Source organism: Strix aluco, chromosome 1, assembly GCF_031877795.1.
Source record: "Strix aluco isolate bStrAlu1 chromosome 1, bStrAlu1.hap1, whole genome shotgun sequence".
NCBI lineage: Eukaryota > Metazoa > Chordata > Aves > Strigiformes > Strigidae > Strix > Strix aluco.
The window spans coordinates 23,666,610-23,686,525 of record NC_133931.1 but is presented as its reverse complement, the minus strand read 5'-3'; the positions used below and the strand labels follow the sequence as shown (position 1 = coordinate 23,686,525).

The 19,916-nt window shown below is 37.8% G+C and overlaps 1 protein-coding gene across 1 annotated transcript in view; it reads right to left on the bottom strand.

The window, feature by feature from the left end:
• Nucleotides 1–19,916, bottom strand: part of RGS22 (regulator of G protein signaling 22) — a 62,018-nt gene that overhangs the window by 16,356 nt on the left and 25,746 nt on the right. The window contains exons 12-19 of the mRNA XM_074846833.1: nt 19,342–19,447; nt 16,751–16,876; nt 15,096–15,197; nt 9,029–9,223; nt 5,793–5,885; nt 5,107–5,273; nt 1,797–1,959; nt 1,019–1,177 (exon numbers count right to left, since the gene is read on the bottom strand). Coding sequence (XP_074702934.1) covers nt 1,019–1,177; nt 1,797–1,959; nt 5,107–5,273; nt 5,793–5,885; nt 9,029–9,223; nt 15,096–15,197; nt 16,751–16,876; nt 19,342–19,447 — 1,111 coding nt within the window. The remainder of the gene's footprint in view (nt 1–1,018; nt 1,178–1,796; nt 1,960–5,106; nt 5,274–5,792; nt 5,886–9,028; nt 9,224–15,095; nt 15,198–16,750; nt 16,877–19,341; nt 19,448–19,916) is intronic.

Below are 19,916 nucleotides of genomic sequence, written 5' to 3'. Positions count from 1 at the left end.
TAAAGGAGGCAGAGTTCAGCTAAAAAGGATTAGGAAATTTTGCTTTAACTAACATAATCATTATTAAAATTACAATTTGTCTTATCAGAACCTATACTTTTCAGATTGCTTAGTGTTCTGAATCAATTAAAAGGATCCAATTCATATGCACTTCTGACAACACTTCTGACAACCTTCTTGATGTTAAAAAGATGATAGAAAACAAGTTTATGAATCAATGCAGTGTGCATATGTATTTTCTTGGTGGAACTGTCAAGTTCCCTTCTGCTGTGACATTCGCATTTCAGAGCTGTTGTGGAAGTGCAAAAAACAAGTCTTTTGCATCTGTCACCAGCAGGATGATCTCCCTACACAGATCCCAGCCACAGAGGCACTCTCATAAAAGGCAGATGTTAACTCTGCCCATTCCCCAGTCTTTCCAATGAGCCAGCAGGAGTCATTCCAAGTTTTCTGGCAACTTTCTGAAGTAACCAATTGGAACAAGGCTTGTAGCCATTAACCTCCCCACTCAGCAGAATTTCACAGGTCCTGGAGTCATTTCTACAGGCACTGCAGCTCCTGATGGGAGAATGCGGACAATATAAGAGAGAGAGAATACAGCTTGGGAAGCCCACTCATTTGGTTGTGTTCTTGTCTGCTTGGGCAAAACCTTTACACAAAGCAACATTTCTTCTGTGTGCAAGTGTATGGCTAGGGCAAAATGGCATATGGGGCACTACAGCACTATAGCAAAGATTAGTTTACTCCTCTGGCAGTCTGGCTGGCAGCAGAGTTAACACCATCTCCTTCAGATTCAGGATCTAACAATAATACTGTCAGCTAGACTAAGCCTTCAGAGGAACTGCCTTCACAGTTATCAAGCTAAATGCTTCAACCTGTACATGCTACAGCGTTTCTTTCAGTGTAAACTGAATGTGAGTTGTGGGCTGCTTTTCCTCTGAAACATTTTATCCCAGTGGTAAATTATGAGCCAAACAAAAAACAGTGCCTGGACATGTTGCTGTTGTTCAAAAATTACCTTTGCTTGTCCCTCCGCCCCATGGTGTTCATCTGCCAGGAACAATGGCAGCCATTGTTTTTCTAATCTCTTCTGGACGCATTGCTGTATTTCTAGCAGAACTGCTGCTGAAAGTCGATCATGAAGCATTTGTCCCCATCCTCCACCTGAATGTATTAGCTAAGCAATCCAAATACAATAACACATGACATAAACTTTTGTGTATACCAAAAGCCCTTTATCTCTCTACATCCTTGATTTAGCAAAGCATGAGCTTAACTGTAAGCAAAGCATTTAATGCATGCTTACCCAAGGCTCACATGTACTTTTCATAAAAGGGAACAGATTACATTTGTCCCTACCTATAATAGAATACAGACTTTGGCAAATAATACCCCAGCTTGACCAAGTAAATTTCCTAAGTATCAAGATATATCGGAGTACCACAGCTCAGACTTGCTGTCTGTGGCTTTACTGGCATACTGAAATAGAAAGCTGGAACAAGTCGCTCTGCCTGAAAGTCATTTTTACACTTTTTCTGAGCTGTGTTGTGCATGCTCTTTGGCTGTGGCCTCAGATCAGTGTTTAAGAGAGATGTTCTGTAAGGACAGGGGAGGAAGAGCCTGAACAGGGAGGAAGGGACTCCCACAACCATAACATAACCAGGCTTCTGGCCAAAAATATAGGTAAGATTTGAGGAGTATAGCCTGGGGAAAAGCAGGAACAAAGCTGCTTATGGACTTTTATCTCAGTCACATTCAGTGTGATTATTCTTTATGAATGGTTTTGTAACTGGTACCTCTTCTTGTTGTTCTCTGGTAGCTGGACTGTTGGGTCCAAAGAAGTAATTTTTGTTTAAGTACTTGTTTTTAATGTCCTTAGATTTTTCCTCCCTTTTTTCTTTATCCTTGTGGAGCATCTTTCTGAACTGTTCAATATCTAGCCAGCATAAAAGATCCATGCTACAAACAAATTTAAACAGAATGTTATTTCAATATTGTGTTAATTTCATCAACATTCTAGGGAGTTATTAGTTTAACCACAAGCAACCGAAGTGTTCAAGTCCTAAATACCAGGTCAGATTGAACTGAAATTTTATGTCATTTTTTCTTTGCTAGTACCGTGTGGTGAGACCATGGCACTTGCTGAACAGGCAGATCAAACACACATCTTAGGGATCTCATTTAGGGTCCCTTCTGGCATACCCTGAAAGGAGTAATCTCCTCAAATGTGCCGCTGCTAAATCCAGCAGGGACTGTGAAACAGAGCCATAGTGCAGAGCTCACAGAGTGAATGAAAAATGAAACAGATGAGAATTTGAAGCAGTCTGAGGCTGTGAGCCACCAAGAGACGAGTTCTCAGTGTTCTGCCTCCTCCTCGTATCGCCTGAGAAAGAAGCAGAGATTACAGCTGGGAACATCAGCCCCAGAAATCACCCCCTTCCTACCCCGTGTGAAGTGCTAGAGCTTAAGTCAGTCCACAGTCAAGAAGACAAAAATAATTTATGGTAAATTGTGTTTCCAGGGCTTTTTGTGGGCTGCCTTCTCATAAATTACTGATTCTACTACTTATTTCATTATTCATAGTAAGTGACAAATAATCTCCATATGCAATTCTTGATCTATATGTTGTTCATAATTATTTGAGTGTACACTGTCAATTTAAGTTTATTTTAATAGAACATATATTGAGGACAAACAGAGGACAGAATAAGTGACATACCTGCAATTTCAGTTTAATTTATATGACTCTTTTCTGATAGTATCTTATTAGCTGAAGTTTTGTGAGCATTTTAATGAGAACATTCACTGTATTTTCAGCAGGAAATATGAAACATTATATTTGGACAAATCTGGCTCACTTTTCCATTCAGTTAATGACTGGCTTTTTCAAAGCATTAATCTATGAGCAAAATTTCCAAAAGCATCTGACTGATTTAAGAACAGATGTCCCCCTTTCAAAAGTCTTTTGAGACCCTTACAGACCTAAGCTTGATTGAGACTGAAATTCTTTCATTTGCTGGTTTGTCACAATGTGAGTAAGTTCACCCAAATGCAAGTGATCCAAGTTACTGTGGTTTATGGAGTTACTGCTTGGCATCTACCTATGACAACTGATCAAATATGTCCATCTTATTGAAAAATCAAAATATATAATCTTAAAGTGTGTTAGTTTAAACTGTTTAGAGTGGTGGCTTATCCTAGCATACTCTAATTTTTCCTTTCAATGGATCAGGAGCATGTGCATAGTCAGTTACTCTGGCAAGACTAAGAAGTGGTAACCCACTAAGCTGAAGTAACACAAATTTTCCTGTAATTGTGTGAATATATTCTATATATTTAACAAAATATTAATTAATGGGACTTTGTTTAGTTTCTTACTAGAATTTGTGGCCAGGTACTCCACAGCCTGTCCTTCCTGAAACTTGGATCACTTACAATTGGGAAATAACAACCATAAATTTTGATGAAGAGGCAAATGACACTTTTGTTGGGTTTTGCTGAAATTTTCCAGACTGCATTAGTTCTAGGATCCCTTCAGTTTATAGTACGGCATCTTTACTGTAGCATGCCAGCTGGACTTCAGAGTTACTAGGTGTGGACCCAACTCTAAAACACTGTTTTGTGAGACTTTTTCAAATGTTTTTCTTTATTATGAATTTTTACAAAAGAAAATTTCTCCATAAATTAAACATTTCTCTGCTTGGCTCTATCACTTAAGATGGGACTTGTCTGTGATTAACAGAGAGGCAGAAAGTCCCAGAGGAAATTCAGCATATCTGTCCAGACCCCATCCTAGCCAGCAACCTGTTCTCTGGTGATTCCTACCATTTCCCCAGTTAGAGAGGAACTCTAGATCAGTGGTCTCCAAAGTGGGGTGTGCACACCCCAGGAGGTATGCAAGACAATTAATTGAGAGGCAGGAAGAAAATATTAGAACTTCAGTAGCACATATATATAATTTGAAAAATAATAATGTACACATGTTGAGGGTGCATGCTCAAAAATATTTCACTGATGGGGTGGGTGATCAAAAAAGTTTGGAGACCACTGGTCTAGACAACTCAGAAGTCACTTGACCATAGGCACGCACTGCATAAGAATCTCCATCTGAACTCATTATATACAGTCTTTTTGTAGTCAGTGAGCAGAAATAGCCATCTGTAGGAATGATCCCTCCAAACTGGTTTTAGCTGTTACCTTCAGAATTAGAATTGTGTCCAGAAGTGTGTATTTCTCTCTCTGACTACAAAGGGAACCTATGATGATAAGCAGAAGTGATGACATTGAGTCTTGGCCAGAGGAATCCTATGCTAGATGTCCATCTCTGGGCACTTTTGAAAAAGCTGACCAATATCCATTCTCAAATGGTAGCAGTGCTTGACTAGAAGCAAGAGGCAATATGCGAAGCATCAGCTCATGGGAACACAGGTTAAAGGAAGAAAGTGACAATAATTTAAGGACTTGCTAGCAGTTACTTAAAAAGTATATTTGCCTTTTCCTGAAACAGGATAGAGATGAGTGTGGGGCTTGGGAAAAAAAAAAAAAAAAAAAAAAAAAGGTGGCAAACTCACATTTACTTCTGCTAGAACTTCTGTTTAGAACTTCATTTTTAAACAAATGGGCTCACTTTTTCAAAAACCCTGCATAAACTGTATCTGCTCCAAGCTGGTATTTAATTCTGTTCAGATCAGTGCAAATACAAAACTGTGGTTGCTCTCACACTGTGACAATAATGTGGCTGTCTTCTATTTGTACATTTTTATAACATTCAGCTTTAATTTTTAAAATGTACTAAATTGAATCTGTACTAAAAAAGAGAAATTTTTACTCATTATAGGCTAATTGCTCTACTCAGGGATTTGCCACTAATCAAAGCAGAAACTGAAAGCAGAACTGTAAGACTAACATGTTATGACAGGATAATTTTTACCCCAAAAATGTTAAGACAATTCAGTTGTCTGAACAGTGTGCATGTGTATTTCATAAATATACAAACACATTTTAAAAGAAGACTAAAATCTGTGAATATTTATATAGCCAAGATCCCCAGCAAAGATTTTTTCTGAACTTAGAAATGGGTAAAATAACAATAAGGAAGAAACGTACCCAGCAGAACGCTCATTAAGAAAAGCCCAGAACTGTTCTAAATTCTTTTTGTTGTGGATCAGGTCAGATAGATTAGGACCTGCCAGTTCTTTGGGAACTTGACACAAGTGTTGATCTTCTTTGAGGGCATCAGGACAGGATGGCAGATCAGTGTCAGTAACAGTACTCTGAGGGAAGAAATTATTTCACTTGCATAACTGCTTTTTTCATCTCTATATTTTGCTCAGTCTAATAATCCTTGCATTAGATAACTTCTGTCTCTGTAGAACAGCTTTTTGATTGCTGAGAAAATACATTGAGTTAAGGCTCCAGCTTTAGTTTTATGTTTGCTTTAAACGTACCAGCATGCAGGTTCCATAATCAAATAAACAAATATACACCTGTAATTTACTTGAAATTGAGGTATTTACTCAAGATTAAGGGTCCAAAATACATTCCACAGACTTTAGTGGAAACTGTCTCATTGACTGCAATCATAGAGTGGTCTGATCTTGATGTAACTGACAGAAGACCTATATTTGTAATTAACACAATGGCCGTCAATCATTCCCCAAAATGAATGGTAGAAATCTGACTACTTGCTTCTCCAAACTGGCATGTAGTCAGTCTTTCATTGCTGATACTCAAAGTGTTAACCCTCTCTGATAGAAAAAGAGTTTGTTTTTGTTAGTAGGTACTTGTCTTACCTCATCCTTCTTGGAACCACTCTCTTGATGCAAAGCCTGGAGCTTTCTAAAGTACACGGAGTCCAGCTGTCGAGTTTCTTCCACCAACTCCACCTAATAAAAATAATATCTTATGTCATCCCTACAGTACACATTATAGAAAGATGGAGAACTGGATGGGCACCTTGCCAGTGACAGTGGATAGAAAAGAGTACATTTGCCAGTAATGAGACTGATGTTTAGAAGACACTGGAAGTCACATCCTTGTGACAAACAATTTAATTAAAAGCTCCAGTAGAATAAAATTTTCAGATTCACATGTAGATTCTTGCAGAACACCACTAAATAACCTAACTATATCTTTAAGAAAATAACTTTGTATTAAAAAAATTGCTAAATTATATTGTGTATATAGTACATTGTGTATATTGTGTCAGATTTACCTGGTTGCCTGTACCATCAAATTGTATTTCAAAGTGCCACTGAGAAGCAGAAAAACAAGTCTTAAAACTATGAGTCTCAGTGGGAAACGTCTAAAACATAGAGTGCCACGGATTTCTAGAAATGGAAATTTAAGCCAAGAAAGATGCTATAATATCTAAACAAGGAAGGTGAAAGCTTTCAGACTTTCAGTCTTGTCCCATTCCTTAGTTCTATATCAGGTAATGCCTTAAAACAATAAATTGTGCATGATTAGAACTCATGAAGTTTTGGCATTTTTTAACTTAGTAGGAAACCATGTGTATATAACTAGAGCAGTTCTCCATGTTATGTGCAAACAATCAGTAACTGCATAAGGAATAGTTTGGTGACCCTCTCGGCTGACTAAACCATTCAAATGCAGGTTTTAGGATATTTAGCAAAATTGAGACAATGCGTTATACTGATTAGCATGCCCATTACAAAGATTAGAAAGTTGTGGTCTGATTATACAAGTTTATGTGCAAGAGAGAGAAGAGAGTTTTAGACTGATATTCATTATGTTTTCATCTAAATGTGAATACCACACTAATCACCGTGTTATCTGAATGCCTTCAGGCTCAATGTAACTCGATTCCACTGTTATAAAGTGCTTTTGGGTATTCTTTCTTTTAAAAGAAAACGTAGTTTAAAAGTAAATAGGAAAATAATTCAGAACATTTTTCATAAAGTTTAAACAGAAAGCAGATAGAGGCAGGATGAGAGTCTACAATAAAAAGGATCTCTCCTGTTTTCATGTTTCATTTAAAGATAAAAATGTAGATACATACTGACCATGTCCCAAATAAACAATTTTGGACTCACCTAATTCTTGATAAAATATCTTGTTTCATTATGGGCCAAATATATCCTGCTGTATGGTAGAACAAAGGGGAAGAGTAGAGCCAGGGACTGAACAAAATACAAAGCAGACCTTGTCTTTGTGCTGGGAAGGAGTGTGCCTAAGCATTAGCCTGCGCCTAGTACAAAGAGACTCTAGTGCCTCCTAGAACAGGTCGTTTTATGTCTGTGTATTATAACTCTTCACAAATGCATGTATTGTGCACTCAAAAGGATTTAGTTCTGGTTTTTCGTGCTCTGATTAAGATGTTTGTGTTATTAGGGCACTGAGAAGTTTGCACGTAACTACACTTGCAAAGCAAGCATCATCTAAACCGAAAGGGCAATAGATTATACCTCAGTTAACTCAAGGAGTATAAACTGACACATGCGTTAGCTTAACTTAAAGTAAAAGTTTATATTTTCAATTCTTACTTTGGAGGAATTCTTCCATTACTAGAAGCAGTGAAAACACTGTATTCAGAGAGTGCTCAAAAGCAGGGTCCTTTTTATACAAAAATGAAATATAATAATACTGAGTGGATGACTTGACTCACTGAGGACTGGGAATAGATACTAGAAAACTAGTATTGATAATACACATGGAAAATATACATTTACAAAAGACTGTAAAAACTAGTCTGAGAGAAAGTAAATAAAATTTCAGATTAATGAAAGCATCAATCAATTACACAATGTTCTGCAGATCATAAACAGTTATAGCTGAAGTAGCTTAGAAAAAATAGTTTATCTGAAAGCTTAGAAAAGATGCCGAAAAGTGAAGAGAATATTTTGCAGATGTGTTTGGATTAGTGTATTTCATTTTAGTAGGTTTTTCTTAATGTTCAAACTTTCAAAGTTTCTTAAGGAAATTAAGTTATCACAGGATGAGAGGGAAGGTCCCCTTGTGAATTAATTAGAAGTTAAAAAATAAAGAAATAAATAACTTTCATTATAGGGTGGGGTTCCTGTTGAAGTCTCACAGGGATCTGCACTGAGGCTGTTTTTTCAAACATTCAGAAACTATCTGGAAAAGGAGGTGAGTGAGGAGACAACAAAGTTTGCAAAATGATTCCACAGAGCAAAAAATTAAATTAACTGTGAAGAACTGCAGGATTTCATGACACTTTAGCATGTGCATGATAAAAGGGCAGCTGAATTCAATGACAATAAACATTAAGTCATTCCAGTGAGCTCCAAATTAGGGCTTTCCATTAGTTGTTATTACTTAATAAAGAGATCTTGGAATCATTGCAGATGGTTATTAGCTTACATTTTGCACTTCCACTCAAAGTTCACTACGAGTCAAAAGGCAATTAGAACCATAGGAACAATTAGGAAAGGAACAAAGAACAAAACAGAAAACATGATTCTGCCACTGGATAATCCTTAGTGGATCCAGATCTTGAGTACTGCTTGCATCTTATCAAAATAATATAAAATAACAGATACAGATGGGAGTGATAAATGTAACAAAAGTATGGAATGCCTTCTGTAAGAGGAGAGGTCAAATAGTCTAGGATTCTTGAGTTTCAGAGATGTAACTGAAGTGGGATGCAACAGAGACATGTAAAAGCATAACAACATTGAGAATATGACAAGATAACAGTTGTTCACTGTTGCTTATGACATACAAAACTAGGGCACTAAGTGAAATTATCAGGGAGGGGTTTGCAAACAGACCAAGATAAGCATTTTTTCCTCCTATTGCATGATTAAACCATGGAACCCACTACTACAGTGAGGCTGAAGATATTAAGTGACTCAAGACACATTTACATAAACCCACAGAAAGCTCAGCCTACTTCACGCATCAGTGTAGAAAGGAGTGAGTGAACAAAACATCCCATAATACTTCTCCCTTCATGACTATAAATGTAACAGGGTTACATACGAAGGCTCTTGTGATTTTCTTCCCCAACATAAAATCTTTTCACAATTCCATCCAGATCAGTTACCTTTCCATAAGTATATTTGTCTGCTTCCACCATCTTCATCCATGGTTCTAGCAGAACAGTGAGGATATATTCTTCTGCTGGGTCAAAAAGATCCTCAAAAGCTGGGTCAATTTTCTGATAAATCATGTTTTTCTTACTCTGATGAAGTCCAATGTCCATACTGGCAGATGGGGCAATGTAAGTTGCATAAAGGAACTACAATAAAACAGAAAACTGTTTCTTAGCCATCGTCCATTCCAATGGTCACAGTCTATCGAAGGAGAGAACTAACGCATATTTGTCCCCCACTGCCCTGCTGTATATTCTGAACATATATCTAATTACACCTGCCTTGCTTTTACCAATATTACTATTTTGTCCAAAATTCAGTTATTGCCATACTGACCTCCCTGCCACTTTTATTCCTACTTGTGAAAATGGTTAGATCACAAAATAATGCTTAATGAAATTTTTGCTTGGAGATTTGACTGATTCTTAGTTAGATTCAGATAACCACAAACCTTATAGCAACTTCACTCTTCATGAAGTCGCACTGTTGTTTTGCAGAATATGTGCTGGGCCAATTTGTGGAGGTGTCTTACTTCTTCTGAACAGATAGGAATTTGTAAATTTAAGGTGAAAATTAATGAAAAATTATAAGATTTCATTCTGTGTGGAGATTCCCTTGCACAGTTCTTTGATATTGATGAGACTCCATCATGGTACAAGATCCCTAACAGAAGATACCACTGCACAACTGAGGTCTAAATCTGTACCAAAGCAAGGGTTACTATGTGTAATTACTATGAGTTTGCCATTCAACATGTACAAACAGAAGAAAGCTGAACCTGGAGAATGTTTCCTTCTCACTAGCAGCTCATTCTTGAAGCACGGAGTAATTTTTTTATTTATTTCAAATTATTTTTTGTTCAAAGTCCTGTTTTTTAAATATTTCATAAATTGCTATGAAAAAGAACATTGACAACTCAGAGAAAAACAGTTTCTTCCAGAAATATCTTGGAAGAAGATGTTTCAGAATATCTTTCTAATACATCGTAATTCTGACTGCAACTAGGAACTCAAGTGAAAAAAGATGCTGCCGTAATAAATTTCATATACTTATAAATGTTTTCACTTCTTCATATTGTCAAAGTCTAACTAATTTTCAAACATATGGTCAGGGGATCAGGTTAGTAACATAAATCAGAATTTTTCTTTAGGATGGCACTGAGGAGCCCATCTTCCCTATTTATTATCACACAGTTTTGACAATGAAGAATGCTGGTTTCTGATAATCCTCATTTTCCTTATGTTGCTAAAATCCAGCTGTAATTATCAGTTGTACAAAGCAGTAGAAAAGAAGAAAATAATACATTTACTCTGTGTTCAAGCAGTAATAAAACACTTGTGTTCAGATTTCAAGCACAGTGGGAGAATATTTGGGTACATTAAATAATTATGTTTGCTTGTTTTAAATGAAATTCTGATTTATTAGACTCTTTCTTTCAAACAGCAGCAGTACCAGACTACATCCCCATTACTTTAGACCTTAACAATTTGAAACAGACCCTATCAACTCTCCTGGTATCAGGTCACTGAAGAATAGAGGGCTACAATGGCTGACATCCATCCCCCAGTTAGAATTTGTTATGATTAGTATATTTACTGTCTATGCAGGATTCCACCCCCCTTTCTACATAGCTCTAATCACTGAAAGCAAAGATGGTTTGGGGCTATTGTGACCTACATTATCAGTGCGATAAAGACCCCCAGGCGTAAGGGTGAGGTCAAAGAATGAGGACATCCACAGAAAGAGTCCTAGCTGAAGAACAAAACCACATTTATTCGAAATTATGCCTGTCTCAGCAAATCACCAAGTAAATTTAAATTTAACAGAGACGGCATTAATTAGATTCACAGTGATTTCAAAAGTTGGAAGTTATTTTGAAGACCCTAACACTAGTAGTTTCAGTTACATCATGTTCTAGTCTGATCATTTTGCATCAGACATGTAAAATAGCCAGATTAGAAGGTACCAGTCCAATGATCTAAAGATGTGGTATCTTTAAAAATAAACTTTAAAATAAAATAAACTTTAAAAATAAACTTTTTAAAGAGGGGGTTAACCATTTTATTCATCATTAGGGCTACATTGCTCCACCTGTTATGACTCATAAAACCACACAAGGGATCTGTAAATTGGTGAAAAGGGTCCAAAATAGGTCTTCAATATTTTAACACACATTTAACCTGGTTCCTTAAATGGCTGATCATCTTTAGCATAGTTTTAAGAATAAAATCAAACCAAACACTCCACAAGTTTCTTGGACAGAATTCTTCTTTCCCCCATGATTTTGTATGAGATGGGTTAACAGGTATATTTGCTGCTCTAATAAAAAATATCAGCCTACAGAGTCAGAAATTGCCCAAACTAAGGAATCTTAGGCCAAAAACTGTTGACAATCTGCTCACATAAACACTGTTGTAATATATTGCTATATTAGGGACTGCCTTTGCAGGCTGCTCTACCTGCAGAACTGCCCCCAGTCCTGTATAATTTCACATGCAAAACTGGAGCATAGTAAAGCCAGACATTTTTTTTTCCAGAAACAACAGTTAAGGCTGGTAATACACATGAAGCAGAAATTTAGAGGTGGTTAAACTAGCTATAGCAGTGTACTTTTCCAAACTCAAATGACCAGACTGTAATCAGGATGGCCTCTTCATTTTGGAAGGATGCAGATTTACAGTGTCTGAGGATTTGACATGATGCCATCTTTTTGCTTAAATTCTTGTAAGAATCCATTGCTATGGGATTTGACCTACCAAGTAGAAGGACAGCATCACAAAGTGACAAAGTGAATGCATGCACTTGCAGATAGGGGAGAAATGAAAAGGAACTTTCATCCCCTTGTCCCTTGCTGAGGGTTCAGGTGCATCTGTAGATCTGCACTGGTTTGAATGCAAGGACTGCAGGAAAACCAACTGCAAAGAGTTCTAGACATTTCAAAAAAAGAGGAAAAGTGTATGTGTTCACAGCTTTCATCACTGGGCAGTGTATCCTTTAAAAAGTAATATTCATAGCCATTTTTGACTCCCGTGTCATGGAAGTCTTGTGATTTTCTGAATGTCAGAGAAATAGTGAAACTGTTGTATTGGCCAGTCTCCTAAAGGATCAACAAGAAAAAAATACATTAAATGAAACTAAAGGTTATCAAATTCATACAAGAATCTTAAGCATGTGACATCAAGTTCACATCATACTTCATTTATTCAATGTTTTGTTCCTTTTGTAAAGCACAAAGAATTTTCCTACCTGCCAGCTATACATTTTCCTATAAATGTATAAGTGATGGATTGAACGCAAAACCCTATCTGAAAATTTGCTCAGAGTTTGCATCTTGAAATTACTTATAATGGCACAAATCCTGAGATACAAAATGCTTAGGAAATTCAAATTAAGACTTTGGCCTCACTTATGATTTTCCAAATCAGGGATTGTTCAGGCCTTAGGTTTTGGTGTGAATTCATCCCCAGATGAGAAGGCTTTGATAAGCAGTCTCAGAATGACTAGAGTGAAGCAAGAAACATGAAAAAGATTTAAGTCCAAGTGCTTTGTATTGCTGCCCAAAGGCGTGGATATTGCTCTGATCTAAACAAGGGGCTTGTGCAGCTGCTTGACAGAATCATATGATGGAGGAATACAATGCACTGGCTGGTCTTAAATGGAAAGGCTAAACTTCCTTAACCCCCATCATCACTTTCCTCTAACATAAATCTTGTGTCTGACCCCAAAAATTCACATTAATGATAACTCCCTTTATCTAAATTGATTCTGGTGTTAAAATATTGTACTTCCCATAACTGTATTAAATTTTCTACTCTAAACAACTATTTTTTTATGGAAAACTACAATATGTGTTTCTTTCCCAATTTATTTTACACACTTGTGCTTATGTTTATAGTGAATAACCATATATGTTCCTGGATGATACCAGTACTCATCATTTTTCTTATCCAACAGATTTCATTCTCACTGTAGTTTCTTTCCCTGGATGAATGAATATACACCTTGGAATACATTTTCTTATTCGATCATAAAGCTGAGATAAAAATGCCTAACAAACAAAACAACGAGTAGCAGATACACAGCAATCCAGGTTTGATCTTGTTTCTAACAGGAAGCAGGCAGAACACATACAGAATACTCTGGATGTCTCTTTCTGTAATAAATAGCAAAATATATATGACAATGTGTTGTGTGAATCTCATCCACATTCTCTTAGGAGTATTTGGAATTACTATCTTATTGTGCCAAAGGTAAGCACAGAATTTGAGAAGACATCTCTTCCATAAGCAGACCCTGTAGATTGGATGCAGCTTGACTCTTTACCGTGTTCCAATGAAAACAAGAATAATTTTTGTGCAGCCTTAAAAGGCAAGCTTGAGAATGATACCAAATGCTGCAGCACATGTGTTGATTTGTTATGTTACATTTCAGCTGTTAGTTATGCTAATGGAACAGTTTCACATATTTCGTTTTGATGTATTTACTTTAATGGCTATGTGTATGTAGCTCTCTGCAATTGCCTGGTAACACTGATTGTACGATGTTCTGCTGTCACCACCAGGCCAGCACTGGAAATAAGATAAGTAAAAAAGACCTGTGCCTTAATTTTCAGTCATGCAACCACTGCAGAAAGAGTGGAAGCTGGTGTGAAATGGAATCAAATTGAAAACCATCATGGACCCTAACTTAAAATTTGGCCTGCAGCAAAACATATATAAAAATGAAGACACAGTTTAGATATGGTTAACTTGCACGCCTGTTGTGAGCAGCATCTCTAGCCACACGCAGGCCTGGGCAGATACGGGAGACAGTCAGTGTTAGGGTTGCAGTCAGTTTCCCTCAGCCTCAGGCCGTAAGTAGACCTGGAGGAGAAAACAACTAAATAGGATAGCAGTTCAAGTTAGCCAGTGTGTGACAGGAGAGAGGGAGGGATCTGTGCCTCAGCCTCTGCTTGAAGTTTCTTTGCAAACAACATGATTCAGGTGAGAATTCTGGACAAATATGTAAAATTCTGTCATTGGCCGCAGTAAAACCTCCAAGTAGAAATAGAAGATAAATTCAAGGAAGTCCAGATGCTCAGTAACATAAGCCATACAAAGAGATTATTCTCCACTGCTCTCTACAGATATTTGTCCCAACAACATGTGAAGTAGCTTTGCTCTATTACAGCATATATTGAAATATGCAGATAGGATATACTCCTACACAGGGTTTACAGAGGAAAACCAGACCAAAGTTTCACAAAGCGATTTTAAAAGTTGCTTGGAATTCTTCTAATGATATCATACTGCTGCAGACTCCTTCTCTGGCAGCATTGGACTATCCTGCAGCCCATGACAGCCGTCAGCACCCATGGCCTGTGGTGAACCACTTCACTTTTGGTTTATTCCCTGACTTAAAAGTGCATGCTCAATTAGGAATGCTCATTTATAGGAAACACACGAGTTCCGCTTGACAGTAAATGAGGGTCTAAAGATCAAATGGGGGGAATGACAACTACGTAAAGAGCATAATGATGCCCTGACAATCAGGAAAAGAAAAACAGGACTGACAACTGAAAAATCCATTTTCATGACTAAGGTCATTATCTGAGGTCTGGACTGTGAGACCTGCAATTCTAAACCACACAGGAGATGGAAGGAAAGGTACAGCAGAATTAAATGATTTAGAAAAAATATTATCTCTGAGGTTAACACTAAGCAGACAGTTTCCAAATATGACACAGAGTAGCAAAGGGGAGATTAGGTAAACTGAGTATAACAGATAAAACTGGAAACAGGCAGCAGAGCCTAGAAATCAAACTATGCATGTTTAACATTTAAATCAAGAAATTCCATGGAAATGATCCAAAGGCCTTCTTTTATTGTCCACAACCCAGATTTACTTTGGTGTGGGTTGTCAAGTTTTGGAAACTTTTCTACTTTCTATCTTCTTTTCAGTCTTTACACTGAACAAATGTACTTGTGAAGGGAATGAACAAAGTATTTGTGAAGGGAAAACACATTATTTACAACTTACTTGAGCTTGCTTGCATATTTTAAAAGGATGAAGAGTTCCTTGGTAGAAAAGCTGATGATAAGCCTGTAGGTCAAACCAAAAGTACGCACTGTTCTTCCACAACTAGGGATGAAAAATATTTTAAGTTATTGCTACCCAAATATCACAGCTTTATAAAAGGTTGCCTTTCCAATGCAAGTAATTATGTAGCTCCTTGGGGTCATCATAAATCAAGCTCAATTTAAGATGGATTTAATCTTCTTTTGTATACTGGCAGAAGGACATGTTTAATGGCATCATTGCTGTGATCCTGTATCTTTTATTGTATCCTGTATGCATAATTTGCCATTAAAATTGTTAACATTGTAGTTAACATTTGAAGAGTAACCACATTTCAGTGGCATAAAGCCAGCACCAAAGAAGAAATGTTGATAATGCACATGCAGAATTTGTGCCATGGTGAAATAGCATTTTGCAGCAATAACTAAAACAATTAAATATTGTGTACTTGACATATGTTACTGAGACTATCATTACATTTTTATTACATGCATTACAGTCAGAGTCTTGGCCTCATTTCATAAATTCAAACATCAAAAGATCTTTCAGAAGAAGTCTAGATCTTTCCCCAAGTCCTCTGTTTTAATCATGTGCTTATGGGGTTTGGATCTTAAAAATACCCTGAAACCCTCAACACTGGACAATAAAGTGTTCCAAAAAGATACGTCCAAGGAACTTTACTTCACAGGCTGTAGCCTGCCAGACCTGGCATATGAGTGAAATAGGCTCCACAGCTGTAGACAAAATCTTAAGGAAATAATTTTCAAAGGAGTCTGGCACCTGCAAAGGCTAGAGGACATATGGGTGGGTGCCTATCACTGATGAAAAAATAAGTTACTTTTATTTAGATTGCTATCTCTACGCATTTAACATTTTTAGCTGAAGGTATTCAGCTTTGGAAACATTGGCTCTTGCCTTCTGGTAGCCAAAGGCATTTCTAACTACTGTTGCTGGATTCTGGGTTGTGCCAGCGGTGAAACAGATGTCCATCTTGATTGCATTCAAGTCTCCCCTAAAGACTAAATATTTCTGCAAAGCCACTAAACACTGACTCAGATTCATAACTTGTTCCAACCAATCCTCAATTTACACCCAGTAATGAATGATGGATCTGCTGACTGCAGAGAAGAAATAGTGTTATGTTTCTCAGAAATCCAAGAAGCTTCGTGGAAGCAGAAGAACGTTTTTAAAACATTGGAGATTTTGGACATCACTAACCCAACAAGTAAGAAATAGGCAGATTATCATGAGTAATAGCATAGTGGATTTTCCATCTTTTTAAAAAATGTTTTTGTGGGTTAAGACCTCATTTTTTCTGCCAAGTTAAAGGCTAGTTTTTAAGAATGATTAGTCTTATTTTATCCCTGATGGTACAATCAGATTTCCAATAGGTTTGAAACAGTTAGGATCTGACAGCTTGGTTAAGACTTGTCATTAGTTTGAATATACACATGAACAGTTTATTGTCGTTGAGGGATTGGAGTCTCACAAGTAATAATTCATCCAGTCATCAATCTTACTTTCTCCATTTTTTTTTTTCAGTCTGGCTGCCCTCTATAACTTGGCATTCAGTCAACTGTGGACTAAATTATCACAGGGTAGGAAAATGCTCATACCTTATTCCCTGACTTCTCACAGAACTGTGTGAAGTAGTAGCCTGCTCTGTTCTCCAAATAAAGAGACTGCAGCATGCTTTCCATTCTTGATCCCCCTAACACAACACTGCCAGCAGCACTTTTCCCCTGGACAAATAAAATATAGTCATACAGCAAGGAATAACAGGCTTTCATTATTTTCAAATGTCAGTATATTGCAATGGAGGGCCACGCAGTGTACTCAATTAGTATCTTCACCCCAAGAAACTAGACTCCATTTTCTACTACATATGCAATTGATCATCACTCTCAATACCATTTTCCCACTAAATATTCACATCCAATGGAGTAAGTCTGATGACTGAAGACATGCAGAGTAGCAACATGACCATAGCATCCCTTAGGTGGTTCCTCAGCGCTTGAAACAGAAAAAGAAACCTGGCCTTAATTCTGTCATTAACTCTTTAGCTCTGAATCCAGAGAATTACAGTGATACTAAATTATATCACTTAGCTGTTAAAAGTTGTCTCATCTCAGGCTACTGTGTTTTGAATTAAGAGAAGTTAACAGATGGTTATTTGGTCAAGACAATTAACTATCATAGAACAAAAGATATTCCTCCTAGGGTTACACCACTGACATCAGCAACAAAATCATGAACATTTTAGGGGACAAGAATTCCATGCTCTTTACTGTGACTAGATCCTGGAGCGTTTGAGGAAGAATAAATCCATTTTGAGAATGCTCACGGAGAAGCCAAAGGAGGCTATGAAGTAATAAATTAGCTTCTGATGATCACAAGAGGGAAACTTTGGCTGACTTGCTGTCTCTGGTAGTGGAAGCGGGAGCAGATGAGTATGGTGGCTGACAACCAGCTTCTTTCCAAACAGTAACAGGGATGGAGAAGGGTAGGAGGAAACCAGACTTCTGAAGCAGAGTAGGAAGATCCCCCTTCCCAGTATGAAGTTAAACTATGAATACCTTCATTCCCCTTTGCATCATATTTATGATGGCAAATTGTGGAGTCCTGACTGTAGTCCTGGCCATCCAGAGGGGCCTTGACAGACTTGAGAGGTGGGGCTGTGCAAACCTCATGAAGTTCAACAAGGCCAAGTGCAAGGTCCTGCACATGGGTCAGGGCAATCCCAAGCACAAATACAGGCTGGGCAGAGAGTGGATTGAGAGCAGCCCTGAGGAGAAGGACCTGGGAGTATTAGTGGATGGAAAATGACTATGAGACAGCAATGTGACCTCGCAGCCCAGAAAGCCGACCATATCCTGGGCTGCATCAAGAGAAAAGTGGCCAGCAGGTCAAGGGAGGGGATTCTCCCCCTCTGCTCTGCTCTCATGAGACCCCACCTGGAGTACTGCATCCAGCATAAGGAGAACATGGACCTGTTGGAGAGAGTCCAGAGGAGGCCATGAAGACGATCATGGGACTAGAGCACTTCCCCTGTGAGGACAGGCTGAGAGAGCTGGGGTTGTTCAGCCTCAAAAAGAGAAGGCTCCAGGGGGACCTTATAGTGGCCTTCCAGTACTTAAAGGGGGCTACAGGAAAGATGGGGAGGGACTCTTTATCGGGGATTGTAGTGCTAGGATGAGGGGTCACCATTTCAAACTGAAAGAGGGTAGATTTAGATCAAATATATGGAAGAAATTCTTCACTGTGAGGGTGGTGAGACACTGGAACAGGTTGCCAAGAGAAGCTGTGGCTGCCCCCTCCCTGGCAGAGTTCAAGGCCAGGTTGGACGGGGCTTTGAGCAACTTGGTCTAGTGGAAGGTGTCCCTGCCCATGGCAGGGGGGTTGGAACTAGATGATCTTTGAGGTCCCTTCCAACCCAAACCATTCTATGATTCTATGATGTGATGTGAAAAATAAACTATCATGTGCTCAAGTGATCAGCAAACTTCATGCATATGTAAACAGGCCCAGATTTCACAATATGGTTATTTTTTAATTGGGAGGCCATGGGTATCAATACCTCCCTGAAACAGCAGGCCATTTTGAGACCATTCCACAGATGTGAAAGGTTTTGGGTATATTTTAAATTGCCATATCTTGACATCTCACATGTTCAATTTGTCAGCATTTTAACAGTTATTGAGAAAAGGCTCTTCTGTGCAGCCTGTCCCTCCTGAGGTTTGCTGGACTGAGGGCCTGCTTAGCAGACAATAACTCAACAAAGAAAATAATGAAGTACATAACCAATAAAGAGGAATTGTACAAGGGAAGCATTTTCCTCTTATGAATTTTACTATTTTAATTACTTTCTAGGGCAGATTCCATTTTCACTGTAAGTCTGGTATACTTTCCTAGGCAATGATTCCACTGAAGCATTTATGCAGTGAGTTTTCCATAATAGCCTGCTGAACACATGGTCACCACTTTCTAGTGAAAATAAACCTCTGTATATGCCATGATTTCCTATCAAATAGGTGACAGATACCACACACAAAATGCTGACATTCTAATTATACCTCTGCATAAGGCATTGACATTCATATAATCAAACCAATTTCTCCCCATCTTTGACTATTTCCCCTTTAATACTACAGAATAAAATGCTTTAACCCATGATTCAAGGCAACTAATATTTTAAAGTAGTACTTACCAGGAGCAGCTCAGCATAGGTGTACTTTCTATGACTCCAGTACTTTGAGTCTTCAGTGTCATCCAAAGCTAAGCAATGAATCATGTCTCTGCTCACTGACTTTGGCCTGGATCCACAAACAAACAAAATTTTCAATATATATTTAAGAATAAACTAGGACTGCTTATAAAATAAACAACTAAGAAGGGGCATGAGAGAGATAGAATGACATAGTGAATAGTAGAGGAAAAAGTACATGGAGTTCAAATTTATAATAAACGTAAAAAATGTAGAGGAATACTTTTTCATGTGGCCCTGTGGAAATCACTGATACAGCACACCTTTGAGGTCAAGCGCTTGAGACAGTTTAAAAGAATATGAATCTATGTAGAGAATATCAACTATTACCCAAGAGAAGATAAAACATTTATATCTGTAGAAATAAACCCTTTTGTGTTGTGGCACAAACAAATGAGAAACTAATCAGCCACAGAGGAACTCTCCATTCACGCAATCTGTACCATAACTGTGCTTCACTAAGCAGATTATTCAATTAAAGAAAAGTATTCATGAAAACAGTAGGATCTAAAAGCCTG